This window comes from Hakea prostrata, chromosome 4 (assembly GCF_041222555.1).
Source record: "Hakea prostrata isolate BN-2017 chromosome 4, UWA_Hpros_2, whole genome shotgun sequence".
In the NCBI taxonomy this organism is placed as follows: Eukaryota; Viridiplantae; Streptophyta; class Magnoliopsida; order Proteales; family Proteaceae; genus Hakea; species Hakea prostrata.
In genome coordinates this window covers 19,491,332-19,510,458 of record NC_142603.1, presented here as the reverse complement: position 1 = coordinate 19,510,458, position 19,127 = coordinate 19,491,332, and the positions used below count along the sequence as shown (strand labels likewise).

The 19,127-nt window shown below is 38.3% G+C and overlaps 1 protein-coding gene across 1 annotated transcript; it reads right to left on the bottom strand.

Moving 5' to 3' along the window:
• Positions 1–72: 72 nt before the first annotated feature.
• Positions 73–18,514, bottom strand: LOC149018363 (Tetratricopeptide repeat (TPR)-like superfamily protein). Its single transcript, XM_089152645.1, has 24 exons — positions 18,284–18,514; positions 17,926–18,171; positions 17,763–17,824; positions 17,214–17,306; positions 15,549–15,621; positions 15,030–15,455; positions 14,770–14,834; positions 14,522–14,653; positions 14,344–14,385; positions 13,632–14,150; positions 13,353–13,510; positions 12,644–13,163; positions 12,482–12,544; positions 12,291–12,392; positions 10,601–10,921; positions 10,427–10,519; positions 10,237–10,338; positions 10,044–10,148; positions 6,566–6,699; positions 4,169–4,352; positions 3,939–4,070; positions 3,738–3,850; positions 2,822–2,903; positions 73–2,731 (listed from the first exon to the last, which is right to left on the bottom strand). The coding sequence occupies exons 2-24, from the start codon at positions 17,993–17,995 to the stop codon at positions 680–682; spliced, it is 5,643 nt and encodes a 1,880-aa protein (XP_089008771.1). The 5' UTR covers positions 17,996–18,171; positions 18,284–18,514; the 3' UTR covers positions 73–679.
• Between the last annotated feature and the right edge of the window lie 613 nt (positions 18,515–19,127).

Sequence of the window (19,127 nt, the reverse complement as noted above, 5' to 3'; positions counted from 1 at the left end):
CCAAAAAAAAAAATATGAACACAATGAAGTTTCATAAGAAGTTTGTCATTGAACTCTATGATTTTCTTTTTCTGTGGGGTGCATTTATTACTACATATTCCATCTCAATATAGCCTTGACGAATTGATGCTGAATATGCAATTTCATAAGCATTCAGAGTATATAAGTGACTGATAGAGGGACTAAATGACTAACCATAATCAATCACCTAGTTCAATTAAAAGGCCAAAAACACCAAGGAAGTTGTTCATCTGCGTGTATTTGCCATATTTGATCTTCAGCTCTGAAGGCAAGAAAACGCACGCTTAACAGTGAGCCCCACTTCAATTCACAGCTCCTCAATTGTAGATTTTCCCAGTCAGGAAAAGAGACATCTCATCTCCTACAATTTGTTATTCCGCCAGCATTACTAACCAAACAGCGCCTTCTGCTGTCCAGCGTGTTTCATTAATGTACCATTATTGAATTTGAAACATTTTTATTGCCGGAGCTCCTCATTCTACAACCGAATTTTGTTAAAATTGCTCAACTTGCCAGAAAACTCTTTAGAAAAAGAAAACCAAATCAATTTTCTCAGTTGTATGCTGCCTGTTTGCCTGCAACTGATTCACTTCACATCTCTCTCAAGTTGCAAAGCAAGTGAGCTCAACTATTTGAAGAAAGGTTAGATCCTCCTTTTTTAACTGCTGACCTCAATGATCTCAGTTTCACTATCACTATAATCTCCCCAACGCTTAGTTGGCTTTTCCTCGGCTCTTACCTTGTTGCACATTTCTTTTGCAACCACAGTATCATTCGAAACTGCAACTGTTGTAGGTTCGTCTTCCAGTTCAACATTTGCCTTCTCAGCATCTCCAGATGGAAGCTCCCGCTTGCTTTGCTCATCACGTGTGTTTTCCCCTTCCTCCCCTTCCAATGAAGGCTTATCCACATTATCTTCCTTCACAATTTCAACTTTGTTTTCCACTACTTCAACTGTTGGAGACTCGACCGAACTATTTGGAGATGCTGAAAAACCATTAGGAGACACTGGATTACTATCAGGAGATGCTGGAAAGCAGTTACATGGGGTCAAAACACCATGCGGGAATGATGGATGGCCATTTAGAGGCAATGGAACAGCAAGCGAAGCTGCTGGAAAACTATTAGAAGCCCATGGTTGCCCTGGTATGAACTCAACTGCATTTGGGTTCATTATTCTGGGAGGGCTTAATTGATTCCCATCCCCTGCATGTTCACTATTCTGGAAACCATGCCTGTTGCGTGGGACCCGGTTTCCAGACCGGTTATAGCCTCCCGACAGACGAGGACCATAGGGAACTCTGGCCATTGCTGACTGATGAGATTTACGAACAGGATTAACAGTGAGCATGGAAGGAACAGTCACCGGCGGAGGCAAAATTCCGCCTGAATCTTTGAAACCTGGCATGGGAACTGACCCAAAGACGGGGACCATGGATGGGTTGAATGGAGGTGCTGCTGCAGAAAGTTTACTATTTGTCTCTTTTCCAGGTTCTGGGTCCTCCTGCTTTTCTCCCGTTACTGAAGACTTCACATTTTCACTTTCATTTGGTATAGCTTCTGGACTTTCACTTTCATCTACCACCTTTTCTTCAACAGTGCTTGCATCTTCTCTTGGTAAATTCATTACATCTGTTGAAACAGACTGAGGTTCCAAATCAGATAAAGCAGCAGCTAATTGTTCACTCGTGGTAACTACTGTACCCGAAGTTTCAGGTTCAGCTAAAGCAGTATTTGAATCCTTCAAAGAATCAGAATCATCAGAAAGTTCTGCAACTTCCCCACCTTCAGTTTTTTCTTCAACAGAGACACACTTCATTTCTTGTGGAGGATCAGTAACTGAATCATCACCCCCTTCTGTTTTTTTGCTTTCAATCACAGATTCCTTTACTTCCTCACTGGGAAGTACCTCATGCTCTCCTTCAATGAGCTGCACCTTTCCCTCATCTTTATTCTTTACTGTTGTCTCCTCAATTTGAACCATTTCTGTCACAGTAATTTCCTTGCTTTCTGCAGGGTTACGCTCATTGGTCAAATTTTCCTTTGGTAGCTGCTCCATTACAGCTTTCACTATTGTTCCTGGTGGAGCCAATGCGACCTCTTTGTATGATAAGAGCTTTCCAGCTGATTGTACGTTTACACTTGTTAAAGAGGCAGATTTTGTGGGAGCAGGGCTAGATGGAGCTGATTTTTGGATCTGAGGTTTTTCTCCAGCTGTAACTGAAGTAGCAGGGTTATTAAGCTTTGGGCTGAAGCTTGAACTCTGGACCAACTTCTTCTGAGCAGGAGCAGGAGCAGGAGCAGCAGTAGTCTTATTTGGAGAAGTTGTTGGAGATTGGAAATTGGTAGGCCTTGCTCTGTATCCTGCAGATTCGGAGGCATTCATGGAATTTGTATTCAGCTTTGCTAGGCTTGGCCTCCTTGAGCCAGAGGACTTACGACCCGCAGGTCGACCTTTTGGAATGGCTTCTTGCCATCCTTCATCAGAAGTATCTTCCTGTGCTGGATAGTCATCCTGTTGGTTCACTGTGGGCCCATATGTAATAATGTTTATAGGTTTCTCATCTTTAGATTCCACAAACTGAGCTTCTGTTTTGTTTTCCTTGTCACTGTAGGTCTCTGTCACATGGTTAGTCAGCAACAGCGATTCATCCTTTTGATACTCATCTGTTACTGCATCCCATTGGTTGTGACCTTGTTTTCCTTTGATCTGTAGTGAAGAGGTAAGGAATTATAATGTTGATGTAACATTAGAAAATTAAAATAAATTAAGGTTCTGAGGCAGAAAATATGAACAAACCTTTGCATGGGCTTGCTTCTTTTGATTTTCTCTGACCTTCAATTCAGCATCTGGGTTTATGTAGTCTAAAAGATCCGACACACTGATCCAAAAGCAGGGTAAATTAGATATCAATGACAACAAAATTCACTGAAATAATGATAATTGTTATCTGTTTCAAGTTTTTCTTTAAAATGAGATAGCCCCATTCTTTTTCTAAACCATGAGGTCCATGACCAGAAATGAAGAAAAATTATGGTTGAAGTCAATATTTAACGGGGATGGAGATAATGCTAAAAAATAATAATAATAATAAATAAAATAAAATACAAAAGAAGCTAAAAGGAAGGTCTAGTGAACAAGCCAGTTAACTGGGCCAGAAACTCTTACAGTACAACTATGACACTATTTATCATAATGGATTACAATTGACTAGTGTGAACCAGTGGACCATCCAACGAGTGACACAAAGATAATAGATAGTACTAAACATCTACACGGTAGTTGATAATAGCTATGATTCATGAAATTGATGGGGTGGTATGGTTTAGGCCATCAAAATAGCTAGTGATTGCAAAAACCCATTATCTGGGGCCAAGTTTTCTGTTTCTCAACAGGAACCATGGACAAAAATACCAGAAAAAAATACAATGCAACTCAACCAAGACAAGCCTTTTCCCAACATAATGGAGTTGGCTATGCAAATCTTGTTTTACCATTAAATCCTTGTGTCACTAACCAAATTAATCTCAAATCTCTATCAAGGTGTTAACTGCTTAATATCTGTCGCTAACGGGTCAACATGAGTCATGCATATCTAATCGAAAATTTAGTTATCCAGAACCACCAACTTCATGACTGGACAAAGAATCTTGATCATTGTAGACATCAAAACTCTTTGTCTTCTCAAATATGAACCAGGCAATATAGTCATTACCTTAAGTGGCCTTTGCTCGCTATAGAAGCGTAAGTCTTTGGGGTACCGTTGCGTGCAGCTTCTTGCTGTTCAAGGGCCTTGGATTCAAAGTATTCCAGCCATGCGGCAGCATCCTGGAAACAACCAAAGTGAAGGTTACCCATGAAAGGTGCTTGCTAAAGTTTGATATCTGCTATCACTGTTGAACATGAATAACTGTACCTGAGTGCGGAGATCCTCGGATCCAAGCTTGGCTTGCAGTATGTGTAAGGTGGTTTGTTCATGCTGAACACTTAATGAGTATGCTTCCATCAAAGAGAGAGCAATTGCAATAGCATGATAACTGGCAGCAGTCTGAAAAATAAAATTCAAGAATACAGATCAACAACATTGTCTGTGTACAGCCTTCTAGGTCAATTTTTACAATACACACATTAGAGAAAGGGAAAGACCTGTATATGGTCAGCTCCCAGCAGTCTTTGGTTACACTTGAGAGCCTCATGTAGGTATCTAAGAGCGAGATGAATATTTCCCAGTCCTTCTTCCATCATTGCAATGTTAATATAAGTAGCAGCAGTATTTGGATGTGAGGGTCCACAAGTTAAGTGTAGAAGATACAAAGCACGATTGACATACCTAGGACAAGGAAGAAGAAAAATGTAAACTATACATTACGATATTACATCTTTTCTTTGTCTTCATACTTGAAACTACAGCATTGGCTCTCTGAGACAGAAAATTGCTTACTGTTCAGAAGTATAACATATTCTAATGGTTTGTAGACAGAAGAATTCAATTTTAAAAACCAAGGGTAGTATTCTGTTCAATAAACCATTATTGGTTGGAAATCGCTTGTCCTGTGACCTTTTCCAGTTGTTTGTCTACAATGTATGAGTGCCAGCACTGGCTTAAGAAGCAAGAGGGGGGGTTGTATCCAGCCATAAACAAATGCATAAGTGAGCATGCACACACATTTGAAAAGCAATTAAAAACTTACTTTTCCAAGGTGGAAGTACAAGAGGAAAAAGATAAAACTCCTGTTGCCAACCCCAGTTGAGTTAACGCTTAGAGTGACATTACTTTACTCTCTTAAGACATCTCTTGGTTGGATTGAAGTGCAGACGAAGAGAATTTTAAACTCAGAGAGTGAGAGCGAGAGAGAGATGATCATCATGATCTCAGTTTAGACCATATCTTAGTCAAAACCAGTTTATCTCTAGGCTAACTCAAATCTTGGTTTTGAGGCTGTTATTGCTTTTTCCCTAATTCTTGTTGTGCTGCCTATTTTTAAATTTTGAACCTAATCCATGCACTAGTTTCACATATAGATAACTCAAATTAATACATGGTTTTGACCCAGAGTTTGATGCTGTACACTAATCTTAGACATGGTTCCGAAGAAGGTTTGACCATTACATAATTATTTTAATATAAATCAAATGCAATTTCAAATTTGTTTGAAAGCTTTCCCCCTACACATCTAAGATTGTTTAAATCTGATTAATATTGAAGGAGCCATGTTCCAATCAAACTTAAATTGGTGCGTGTGAATGTTCTCTAAAATTGCTCTAAATGAAATGAAAAAATTAGATATCAAATAAGTGAATATTATAGGGCTCTTTTGGTTTTCAGCAATATTTCATAAGTTCATGATTTAGATTTGAAGGAAAACCCAGCAATTAAAAATTGCCAAAAATCCCAGCTTGAATTGGGGGGAGAGGGGAGTTGACTAATTATCCTTAAAAAAATTGATGTTCTTTGACTATCCTTTAAAAATTTAATGTCCTTTTAACTATTTTTATTGGACTCAACTCAGGGTATCTGCTTATTTATGATCAATATTGTAACCAAAAGCATTCACTTAAATCATATTTGGAGTAATTTTAAGTGTATATCATCATCCATTAATCATTTTATTGTCTGTGTGTTGTAAGTTATAGAGGGGGTTAAAGTTGAAACTTGTTGAATTATCGAACTATGGTCAATAAAGGGTCAAAATATTGCATTTTTTTATGCCCCTTTCAACCAGTCTCGTTAACCTACGAAGCCGATATTTGTTTTAATGGGAATATCATATTCATCAAGATCAGATAATCTACAAATCTTCCCAGTTTAAGATCATTCTATCAATCAGTTCGACTCGAAAAATACACCCGAAGGACATGTTTAATATGTGATCCCAGTAGATAAAACTATTAGAGCCAGATTCATCATATCTTTAAGCTGCATAGAAGAGAGTTTGGAGCTCCCAACATATTTGTAGTTTGCTCGGTGGTTTGTTAGTTTGAGATGGCCAGGGAATCCTAGTTCAGACCAATGCTAAAATAATACCTTCAAAAGATACTAGTAACTCATGCAGCATGCACAAAATAAAGATACAGTGAAGAATGAACAAATTAGATCTAATTTAGGAGTCAGTTTGATACATGATAAGTAAAGATGTTTTTGTCTGAGGTGACAAAGGCATGTAGAATGGAGATCTTTGAATGCTCCAACAAGAAACATGACATGATCAAATTTCAAATTCGATGAGGTAAAAGAGTCAAGTAGAGATACACAAGAAGTAACCAAAGACATGCATGGCTTATTATACTAGCAACAAGTATGTTAGTAAATAGAACATTAGAGCTGACTGGAGAAAGATGATCTATGATTCCATGTAATCAACCCCATTTTAGTTCAGCAGAGTCTGAGTTGAGTTGGATTTTTCCAAGTCTACGGCAAGTTAGAAAGAATATTTTACTCCTGATCATTTTTACTCTTAAGAAAGGATTTCTCTCTATGCTGTCTTCAACAGAAATTGTGAAGAAACCAATTGACACTGGGGCCATCAATAAAAACAGACTTACTGCAAGGCCAATTCTGTATGTTGAAGCCGGTAGTAGAAAACAGAAAGATCTCCATAACTCTTCATTGTATCTGGATGATCAAGGCCAAGTTCTCTCTCATTGATATCCAGAGCTTTTTGCTGATAGATGGTTGCCTGTTTATGAATACATTAATTGATTGCTGCAAATATATTGCACAAAGAATTGCATATCATGTGTGGTTGATAATATCAGGCACTGAACAGTATCAAGGTCAAGTTTGCAACAATATTTTTCTGTACAGTAACTTTGATGTAAACTGTTTCCAGGAGCAGCACAGGACCTAGGGTTACTTTCCCCAAACCATTAGTCATACCATGGTTAGGGTGGTCATTGGGTCCAGCATGTTATTAGGACCCTAGATCTGCTTATGTATTTTGCTTCGAGTCAGTATTTTGCAAGTTATTGAAGAGTCTGTCTAGGTATGATTCCTAAGTTGTGAAGGAATCCCCTAGTTTCAGTTTGTTTCTAGTTAGGAACTTTGGATTCCATATATATTCTTAAAATCCAAATTGGATCTTTCTAGAATGAGATATGATGGAATCTTTGTTTGTCTTGAGTCAAGTAGGACTTGAAGTTTGACTTACATTACAAGTTAGAGTCCTAATATGCTTTCTCTTAGGAAGGTAAGACTTAATACTCATTTTATGTTTTCCTTCATGTAGGCAATAGATAAGCCACAATAGAATGTAACAATCAGTCTTGAGTTATGAATAAAATCAGAATTTGAAGGAAAGAGTGGAATCATGGGTTCCTCGGAGGATCCCACAGCTGTGTGTGTGAACAACTTCTGCAAATCTTCATCTTCTTCATTATTTCCAAGCTTGCGGCAGCAAGAATACTCAAGCATCACAGCAGCCAAAGTCCTCCCGTCCAAGTAAGTTAAACCAGCTCTTCCCCTGCCTTCTAAAGCCCACTCAACCCTCCCCCATCCCTAGCAGCAGCAGCTTAGACTTTCCCCTCTTAACTCCTTAGTTCCCACCACTTAACCCCCTTTTACTTCCTAGTAGAATAGCCCCAACCCTAGGCCTTAGCCCTACTGTTATTTTCTTGAATAAACTATAATTCCTGAGACTGCAATTTCCTGCACTTCATCTTCTTCATTAAGATTCTGCAGTTCATCCTCAACCTCTAGACCTAAACCTTATCTAACCTAAACCCTCAACTGAAACCCAGATCCACTTAGGAATACCATCTCCTTCACCTGCTCTACTTCCCTTTCCAAATCCTAGCCTAGTTGACTTCTCCAAGAGTTCTACTCCAGATAGGATACCTAAAATTGAGCTTTAAACCATAGAACCTAATCTAAAATTCTAAAATAAGAACAGTAGCCTTCAATCCATCCCTAAAATCCCTTTAAAACCTAAGCCTATTTACAGTTTCAGACCTGAATTCATAATTACAGCAAGGTTACCAGCTTAAAACCCTAAAATCCATCTACCCTAAGCCTGATCGAACCCTTGTAGACCCTTGTTGAACCCTTGTAGAACCTTGACCGGCCCTTGGAAACCCCATACCCACTTAAACCCCTTCAACTGAAGGCTATTACATCCCTAGAAGACTGCTGGTTCTCAAGAGAGAGGATCCTGAAGTGAGCTTGATTCTAGGGCATTATTCCAATAACTAAACCCTGGAATTTGGTTCACATCAAATTTCTCTTGAGAAACCTTCCTAGTTTCAGACCAGATTCTGGTGCTTAAAAAGCAACCAAGTCATTCAATTGATTGCATATCTTGTTGGCAATACACAGCCTATTCTTTAGTCTTGTTTCTAGTTTGAGTTTGACTTGCTATTTATTGGTTCCTAGTTGTTATCAATAAAAGCCTCAGCATTATCCCAACTTAATGGGGTCAGCAACATGGATCCCAAAGGAAAACTAAGGTCTAATGCAAAAAGGCAGAGACTATAGAGGGAGACGATACAAGCAATAAAGAATGGAAAAATGATAAACTAGCAGTAGAAAATACAAGTTTAGGATGAAAGACAGAAGGTAACAAAAATCCCTGCAAGTCAGGATAATCTCAGTAGCATGAGAATCCTTGCCCTCCAATAGGCTCTATCTAACATCATACTTGGGATAAGACCCAGGCTACACGTGTCCTTCCTCACAACTTTTGCTGTGGTCATTGTCATTGTGGGCATTCCCTGAGCTGTCTTGTCTCTTTCAATTGGGATCATACCACTTCTTACTCAAGCATCCCTAAGTCTCCGTTGAATGTGACAGTGCCACCTCCAACAACTCTCTTGGAGCTGACTTTCATTATTGAGACTAACTCCCTCCCCCCCCCCCCCCCCAGTATCTTCAAATTTTGACCACTAGATCAAAGTAAGATACTTTGTTTAGAAAAAGAGCTGGATAAAGAAGTCCATATTGTCAGTGTATACTACTCTCTCTCACTCTCTCTTATTAAATAGGTGAGCCTTTTTTCTCTTGCTACACAGACCATTTCACTCCATGCTATTGTGCAGTGCATAAAACTTCAGTATTGTGCAGCATGTAGATCCCCTCCAATAAGTTATTTGGTTTTCTCTCAGTTTGGATTCTATAGACATACCTGTGATCCTATTGCAAGAACCTCCCTTTGGACTTCACTCATTCAAGATTAATACTACATCAGTATTGCCAGAGCCATGGAGGGACAGTAGTCCCACTATTTTGACAAAATGATATCGAGGATTGCAGAAATCTACCTTGGATCGAAGGATGATCATGCAAGTCTATTTCAACATCACTAATTTCAAGATGGGAAAACTTGATTCAGCAAACCAGGTACGGATTTGCTCAAAATGGCCTTGGCTTAACCTTTTTATGTTTTTATTGAATCAGCCGATTTTATAAGCCATTTAGGAGGGGGGGGGTTCCTCTCTCTTGGGTTTCTAGATACTTTCTCTTTTCAAGAACAGTCGTGATGGGGACTTCTTAACAGAGCCTGAGAGGTTACCTAATTCTCCCTTCTTCTTTTTTTCTCTTTTAAACAATTCTATAAATAAAAGAAGGGGCTGCACCTAAATCAGCTTTAACTTGCTCATTCCCTATTTTATGTTTTCTAGTTTTATATGTTTCTTCAATGCCCACTGTTCACCTCCATACATCACAGTCGGTCTTACAATTCTCCTTAAAAAAATTTCCTTTTGAGTTTGGAAGCAATACATCAATCACAGAATACTCCAGATGCACCCCCTCCACTCTGTCCACCCTATTCTAATCCTTTGTACAACAGCATCATCACTTTCTCCTTTATTTATGACTGAACCAATGTGCACCTTTTTCAGTTTGCGGTATCTCACTGCTATCGATTTTTACCACTTCAATATCAACCCTATTGTTACTAAAGTTAAACACCATATAGTCTGTCATTATTCTACTTGTCTTAAAACTTTTTTCCAAGGTTGATTCCTTAATACCTCATATAGAAATACAGCCAAAAGAAGGGGGAAAAAGGAATAAAAAAGCACACACCTGGTTAAAATCCCCAGTGTGGTATAACACTACAGCCAAAAGACTATATGCTCCAGCAGTCATTCGATGGTAAGGACCACACACTGCCACAAGCTTCGAGAGTGCCTTCAAAACACAACACAGACAATCAACTTTTCTATGCCAGAAAAACCATTTATTTTGTCAGGAAATCAGTAGACAAAGGTGGCAATACCTTAGTACCATAGTTAACAGCATCTTCCAATTTTCCTTTATCCAATGATGTCTTGGATGACTCCAGCAATGTACGCCCATCCGCTGATGAGCATGCTACATGCTGTATTACAAATACCAGCATTAGATCATCCATAAAAAGTTGATGTTTTCAACACTTGTGAATTATATGTTAGAACCATGTACATTACCTTATATACAGGGACCATGCTAATAATATCCGATTTCCTAAAAGGTGATGGAGTGTCCATATCATAATCTCTAGGAACAAGCTCAAGTCCAACCTGATATGACATGTTCAATCAACTAAAAAGGGAGAAGGTGAAATAACTGAAAACCTACTCTAAATCTAGTAACTAAGGTACCTTGTGGCACAAGCCACGAAGAATGGAAAACTTCCTCAAACCCTGGCAATTTTCATTTTTCCAGCACCATCCGAACCTCTTCAAGAGGTAGGTCTCTACCCATTGCCATTTGAGGCTATCATCATTACTTATGTCTGCATCAACGTTCCCATTGGAAGGTTTCCCAAGTAAAATATTCAAGCATGAGGCTACAGAGCCAGCCAAGTCACCTACATTGTCAACTGTGGCAATAACTGCTTGTAATATGTGTTTATAAGCTCGAACAACCATCTCATGTATACAGAGCGATTGAACATGAGGAAGCTTATCTGCAAGTTCAACCTGGTGTGATGCAGGGGAAAAGGGAAAAACAAGAAATGCAGATAAGATTGTTTTGAAACCTGAAAACTTCTGATGAAGAGAAATAAACATTCTCAACATAAAAGTGCAGTAGTAAATAGTAACAAGAAAATTAAAAATCACTGAGCTGTAAGAGCTGGTTAACTAGGTACATAGGCAACTGGGTCGGTACCAGATGTAGGCAATAGAATGCTTACACTGTAAGAAATCCAGGCACTTACCTGATGCTTCAACTTTCAAGGGAAGGCCCAGGGACACGGTTATCAATATGTGCTATTTTTGCACCATGAGATAGAGGAGATAAGATAATTATAAATAGAAGTTATCTGAGTAGTTGCAACGACATTATAGAAGTCGAAAAAATCCAACCTATAGCACATAAATGTATTCTTCAAATCCTCAAAGTGGTTAAATTTGTGTACATGGTTATCAGGAACATGTATTGGAGATTTACCCTAGAGCATGGCATACTTTTGGGATGTAAGTGATGGCTCACCCCCTGTGTATCCTCCTCTGCTATCTAATGAAGGAGCACCCACCAGAAAGGGCTAATACTATTAAATTGTGCCACTGCCAGTATTTGACTTCAATTAAAAGTCACCAAAAAAAAAATAAATTTTAAATCAGAAAGATAAAAGTCAAAAGTAGTTTCTGAGAATACAGAACAAACTGTTAATGGACAACTGGACAGACACCTGGCTGTTATGTGAAACTTACAATTAGACTTGGTTAAGGTTAAAAGGACGGCAGACGAGTCAAAAGAATCAAACCCCTTAAGCAAGCAATATTTATTACAGAGTTTCAGCAGTCCAGTGCTGATATTGAACAGGAATTCCATGAAGTTGGAACAAAAGTTCAAACAGCAGAGAAAGAAAGAAAGAAAAAAACGCTTAGTTATTGACCACAAGTTTTCTATCAGATTAAAATACTTGATTTTTTTCCTTTAAAAAATGCTGTGCTTTGAACCAATAGAAGTAACCAATTATCTGAGGCATTGAGCATAGTCAACAAATATCCCAATTAAGTTTAGCCATTACACAGTTCAAGCTGAACAGTGAAGGGCCGTAACCAGGAAAGATCTCAACTGCTACAGAGCCTCAGAAGGAGCAGTCTGGAGTTGGCATTTACTTCCACAAAGCTGTCACCCCTCAAACTCAAAGCACACTCTTCACACTGGAAGCCCAAGAATTCACTTGTTCTCAAAAACAGTAAAAAGACAATTTTCAAATTCTTCAGAATTTTGAGATAAACGATTGGTTCATGAAAGTGAGCCTTCTTCAACTGTTATGGAATCTTTAGACTACAAAGGTGGAAAAAGAAATATTCTAATAGAAGGCATCTAAGCACTTACCACCTGTCCCAATGAACAAATTTGCAAACCCCTGGTATGCATAAAATCAGTTAATGTCCTCCCATCAACTGGAGAAAGCTCGAGGGACCCAAAATCTGCAACCTGATAACAAAGAAACACCAATCAAAATGTTAGGCCCCATAAAACATCAAAGGCAAGAAACTTTTCATGTTTTGTAAAGTTAATTTTACCAATTTCGGAAGTGCAACATCAGCGTAGTATTTATGAGCCATCTCAATCAATTCACTTGGTGCCTGTCATCATACATGAATCAAACTGCATATTACAATACAACGGTCTCTGAAGCTCCCAAAAACAACTGAGTCCTTAGGTACATAAGAAGCAGAACAAACCTTAAGGTGAAGTCCAGTTTCTGATTCTTTCAGACGTTGAAATGCTGATTCAGGGAGCAGCTTTTTCAACATTGTTTCTTTTTCCAAATCTTGCTTTTCTATTTCCTTAAGATCACTGGTATTTGATTTCTTGCTAATGTCTCCATTACACATTGTAGTTTCCTTTGCTAATTCACTTTTGCTGCTCCTGTCATCTATCTTTTTCCTAATTTCCATGAGAAGCCCTCCTTGTTTCCCTAGACCTTTGACAGCTGGCTCAACCCTAGCTTCTTCAGTTTTGGTAGACTCAGTCTTCCCTGAAGCCTGATTTTGCAAATGTTGCACCCAGCATGCTCCAAGCTCCCATCTGATAGACTTCCTCTGTTTATTGTCTTCTAATTGCAACTTTTCCAGGCTGTCCCCTATTACTTTCCTTACCAAAGGTCTAGAAGATTTTAAATCTTCAGAATCTGAAATGTGTGATCGTTGACCTCCACTAGATATTTGAGGTGCAGGTGACTTGTGTAGTACCATTCTCAAGCTGAAAAGCATTACCAAAAGCAAACCATGACAGATTAATCAAAGAGGTCTGTGGTTTCCTAAGTTGTTTCAGTCTATACTACATATTCATTTGCATGAATCTGCTTGCACCATACAAAGTATAAGCCCCACAATGATATCCATCGTGGTCCATAAGCACTTCAAAGCCAAAGTTGTCCTACGGGCCTACCTGTTAACATTCAAGGCATTGGCACCTCCATCAGGCTGATCCTCAATTTCAATGTCTTGAGGCATAGGACCATCCTCCCAATTAACATCACCTTGAACTTTAACAACACTCGTGAATCCACAATATCTAACTATCACAATGCCTAAAGTAGCAATATCCTGAAAAAGAATAACACTATTTCAAGGTTTAGCACTAACTTGTTCAACAGACAAAATAACAGCATACTAAGAAAGTAAAATATCAATTTTCTAGAACATAGGAATTAACAATTTTACTTACATGAACTGTTGCACTCTCATCTGCTGTTATCCCTTTTAACAAGTTTCTCTGTGCAAGCTCCTCAAGTGTCATTCCTGGAGCCTGACTACCATCAATTTTTCCAGCCAACTTTGTGCTTGCATCAGGCACATCTCTTGTTACTGTAATCCTCAAATCACCAACCTGTTCGTCATGCAAAGTAGCTGGGAAAGTCGGATAGAACTTATTGCTATCAATAAGATGCTGTATAGCTGCTATAGCTTTAAAGACTGAAACGTCAACAAATAGGCTGTGAAGTAAGAAGGCTTTTCGGTCTCGGACTTGTCTTTCCTCTGCTGTTTTACAAGGCATAGAGGACAGAACTGAAAACTCCCTTGCCCACTGTCTGTGATCATGTTTCCCATCTCTGCCTTGACCACCTCCATTTCCTCCCCAGTTCTCATCTTCCACAGGAAAATTGGGAAAGGCAGAAGGATTATCTGCAGCAACAGGAGGAACAACCCATGTGTTCGCTCGGAAACCATAAGGAAGATTCCCAAACTGAAGAAAGCAAACGTCAGTGGATATGTCTACTCTAAAGTTCACATAAAAACTGAAAAGGTATAACAAAAAGAGCATCCTATTACTTCAGTTTTCCACTACTGCAGGGTCTGGGAGAGTACAGAAAAAATATTCAAGGTATATCTTCGGCAGAAAAAAAAAATAATGATAATAACTTATGAATTCTATTTACCTTATTGTGCACTGTGAAAGCTTTCAGGAGAGAATTGTAAGCCTATAACGAAAATAACTTCAAAGATAATTAGGAGACGGAAGTAATGGAATAATCAGGAAGAAATGAAAATCAGCAACAAAGGAAATTAGAAGCAAGACAGAGAACATCTAACAATACAAAAGGTTTACAAACTTACAGCATCAAAAGCCCTGCTGATTTGCAGCAGCAAACCAACCAAAGAGTGACTCCTAAGAAACTGTTTTCCTGCAGGGTAAAACCCTTTTCGAGAGGCAACAATTGTCACTGGTTTCCCACTGCAAACCCGAACCTGCACACAAGCATCTGAAGTCTCAACACTAAACCCCGAGAACATACGATTACATAACTAACATTAGCCACCACAAAATTAATGACATTATTAAGAACTTAAAAGGAAAAACCTACATCAATTTGGAAGAAATCATCTTCGGTTTTATCCTGAAGAAACGGACGGGAAGATCTCCTGATGTCTGTATAAAAGACCACAAAACAAAGTGCAACAAAAGAATTCAAATTCAATCATTAGCTAAACAGAAATATTAAAACAATGGTGTCTATCGAAAGAAACAACAATACCAGTACTTCGACCAATGAAAGAAACCGATATGGAAAACAAACTACAGAAAAGAAAGCATTCGCAAGATTCGAAGAGGAAACAAACCCACATTGTAAGGGCGGCGTAAGGTGCGAGAACGAGAAGAAATCGTAGAACTGGCCCAGCTTTGGTGGAGGGCACATCGAAGCGAAATCACCCTTGTCCGTCGCGTCCTTCGCAGTGTCGACACTATCTTCAGAGTTCCTTTCTTTATCGCCACTTCCAACTTTGTCATTTCCATTGACTGTGACGTTAGATTTCTTGCTCCCTGCTTTGGTTTTCGAATTGCTTTCACCACCAGCACCATTCTCTGCAAGCGAATCGCCTGACGGTTCGGCATCGTTCGCGGCACTGGGTTCCTTTGGAACGGCTGCACCGGATTCTTTTGGGCTCGATCTTCCGCTGTGTTTGGAAGAAGAACCAAAGAAGGTTGTGCATGCAACTATGTCAAGCAGTCGCCGGACATGGGCAACGGCTAGTTCTTCCGTGTAATCCTCTGTTAGAAAAACCCGGAATGGCTTCTAAATCGTCGGAGTGGATGATCATAACATACATGCTAATCAAACGATCAGAATTTTTTCTCTGTTACCTTCTACGATGGTCAGATGGCATGGTTTTAATGAGACAATATCCACCGAGTTTTTCAGCCTGGCTCCACGGACCTGCTCGATGAAAGAAGAAGAAAAAAAAAGTCGTTAGTCGTTGCGAATCCCGCTAACCCACCACAACGCGAACCGGGTTCAACCCTAAATCCGTCGTCTCGAAAAGTTGGCGATCACTTCATTGCTTTAAGAGGGCTTTTTTTTTTCTTTTTTTTCTCTCTAAATCATAAGGATATATCATATATGAATGCTTAACAGTTAACCTTTAACCCCATGGCGAAATTTCGTCCCAATGCTTTTAAAACAAATATTGTGATATCGTCCGGTTGTGTTTTATAACCTCGAGTTTCTCAACTCAAGCATCCGGTTTAAAAATATATATATAAAATAATATTTGATGAGTCGATTAGTCAAATCTATACTCATCTTTACGTTTGATTTTTTGTTTTTTGTTTTTTTCAAACAATTCCATAGTTGTATATAGGCCACGTGTGTGGACATGTAGTTTAGATGCCAAAAAAGTAAATCAAAAGATATCAAAATAAATTTAATAATTCATCTTCTTCCCATTCTTCTGTTGGTCACCTTTAGTCTCAAATGGTTGTTCTTCGCCATCACCGGAAAGGCGGAAAGTTTAATTTTAGATAAGCAACAAGCTCAACACGTGCAACGGCGAGATCAAAAGAGAAGTGGCATTTTTCTTTAAAAGGGAGTGCCGATTTTTTCGTTAGTTCGACCATTTTTCGATGATCGCCATATTTCAGCAATATGATTATAGCTGATTTTTACATTAGTTTGACCATTTTTAGACCATTGCTGATATTCCAGCAATAACGTTACATTTATTCGCCGGTTCGGTGATAAACTTTTCCTATCTCACAAATCTTATTTCAAGGGAGGGTTTCGGTTCTCTAGGGAGCGATATCACCATAATTCATCAATATTTCGCCGAATTTCAACGATAAGTTGTTCCTTGCTTCACCCAGGCTTAAGATAGCATATTTTGTAGTGACAGTATTTTAGTTATTTTTCAGTATTTTTTAATATTTTTCTCAAGGTACAAAAAGATTCAACAAAGATTTAAAAGTTAAAACTCATTGTGCTAACCATAAGAAAACATTTGAAATAAAATATACAAGGGAAGTAAAGGTAATAATTTATTGATTTATGGGTTGTACCAATAATTTTGCCCTTGTATTGATATTACACGTTAAGCATGCATATATGAGGTTGGGTCAAGTTTTTTAATTCTTTTTTCAACAAAAAAGAAAAAAAGTTTAATTAAGCCATAACCATTCTCGTGCTTTCAACTTAAAGTTGCAGGTGGATTTTAATTTCACCTACTCTCACTAATATCATTTATACATTTAAAGTTGCAAAAGAACCTAATTTTGTCATGCGCATTTATAAGCAACCTACATATCGTCTTACACATGCAAATTGTATATCATTTGTTTTCTAAAGTTCAAGTTTTTATGGTATAGCTCAAGTATATCATTAGATGCAAAACACCAATAACTTAAATGAGCTATGTATTGAAAATTTCCCATCAAATTAAATCATTTTAACATATTTACTACTTCTTATTTTACTATATGATCAAGTTGTTAGAGAACGTAAAAAATTGAAATGCATTAATATAGCATATATACCTCATGAGACAAGGAGTAGTTTGTCAAGTGGCAAGTGTCTACATGAACAGCTATAAGTTTTCGAACATCCAAGATCTTGTCAGTCGAGATTCCCTATAATCAGGAATGCACATAAATAAATTATATTTGCCTTTAAAAAAATCATCTTACTAAGCATCATTCAACCAAAATAAATAAATAAAATAAAGACAAACAAATAGAAATACTAGAATTTGAAAATATGAGAAGCCTTTAAGGGCCTATTTGGTTACATGAATTCAGATATTTGATTACACGTTTGGATTCATGAATCGAGATCTCTAAACATTCGATTGTGAAAATCTAGATATTCATCTTTTTACTCTAAAAAAATGTGAATCTGTATATTTATAAGTATGGTATGAAATTCAGATATTTCATTCCTACTATAAAAACACTAAAGATTTGAGCATTGACAATCATTGATGAATCCAAAGATTTGAAATTTTAAGATATTTGAAATCTCCAATCTACATGCATGCGAAAGATTCTAGCCTTGAGTCGTTTCTTACAAGTGAAGAAGCAGCGTACCTTAACCGTGACCTGCGAGTAGTCCGGTGTCTCAACAGTAATGTCAAGAACCAATGGCAAAACTGTAATTAAAAGTCACTTTCAATAATAGACTCGAAGAACTGAAAGAGTTGCAAGTGCAGAGGAATAGAAGCAAAATCGATCAAGAGAGGAACTACTTCACCTTTCTCTTCCTTCTTCTTCTTCTCTCCTTTGGTCTTATGAGGTTTAGCTTTCCCTGCCTTTGGAGCCATTGCTCATAAGTCAACTCAAAATAGGTCGTCGCAGCAACCGAAAGAGGAATTAATATACAAGAAAATAAGCTTCAAAGACGGATTCTTCCAATACAGAAGTCTCAATCTTCAGCGAATTAGAACGAAAGCGAACAGAAATGAAGAGAACCGCAATGCTTCTCCACCGTTATCGTATTCTGCATCGAATTAAGCTCATTCAGAGACGGAACTCGCTTTGCATTTCATCTAAATTGATTCAACAAGCAATAGAGAAAAAAAAAAAAAAAAATCAAAGATGCATGACCACACCTTTTCCCCTTCTATTTCTTCTGTTCCTCGCTTCGATCTCTTCTCAGTGTTTGAGAATTTGATTGAGTGAGTAATCAATAAAAGCAATATTTAACTGAAGCACTTCTTTTCTCGAATTAACGTTGGAAGAAGGAGGAGAGAGAGATTGAGAGAGATTTAAGGTAAGGTAGTGTGGGGTGTAAATTGCGAGCGTTTTAATTGAACAGATAGGGAGATAGATAGATAGACAGATAGATAGGAGATAAGGTAAGCACGCGTTCTCTCTCTCTACGTTTTATACAAAGAGGATATGAGGTTAGCCATTTCCCGCCTCTCGTTTTTGCTGTGGTTAACCACGTCAGCTCTCTCTCTCTCTCTCTCTCTATCACTAGAATGTCGGGCGAGAGTTTCGGGTTCTGGAAATCTCACATGCCAACAACAGCCAATAGGGATCCAAGAACCGATTATAGATAAGTCCTCAAAGGTTAAGGTTACAGTGGGTAATATCTGCGGACCCAGTTTTAACTCTGTAACCGAGTCGAATCAACTCAAACTGAACGATTTCCGGGGCTCGATTTGAGACCTGATGCACTGAAAAATGACTCATTAGCTCAGTTACCAATTAAGTCAATTGATGAGCATTAAAAGTACTACGCAGGGAAGATGTCTCATATAGAAGCACACGTTTGGACTAGATCCTCCATCCGTGAAGGTAGAAGATTGTACTCCCTTTACAGTCCAGATCCTCTACTTGTCAATGTTTCATTTAGGCTTTTTCACCACACATTCGGAATAAGACTCATTTGGGATCTCACCTCTGATTCCTCTCATATTAGAATATAGAAGTGAACATCTCTCTTAATAT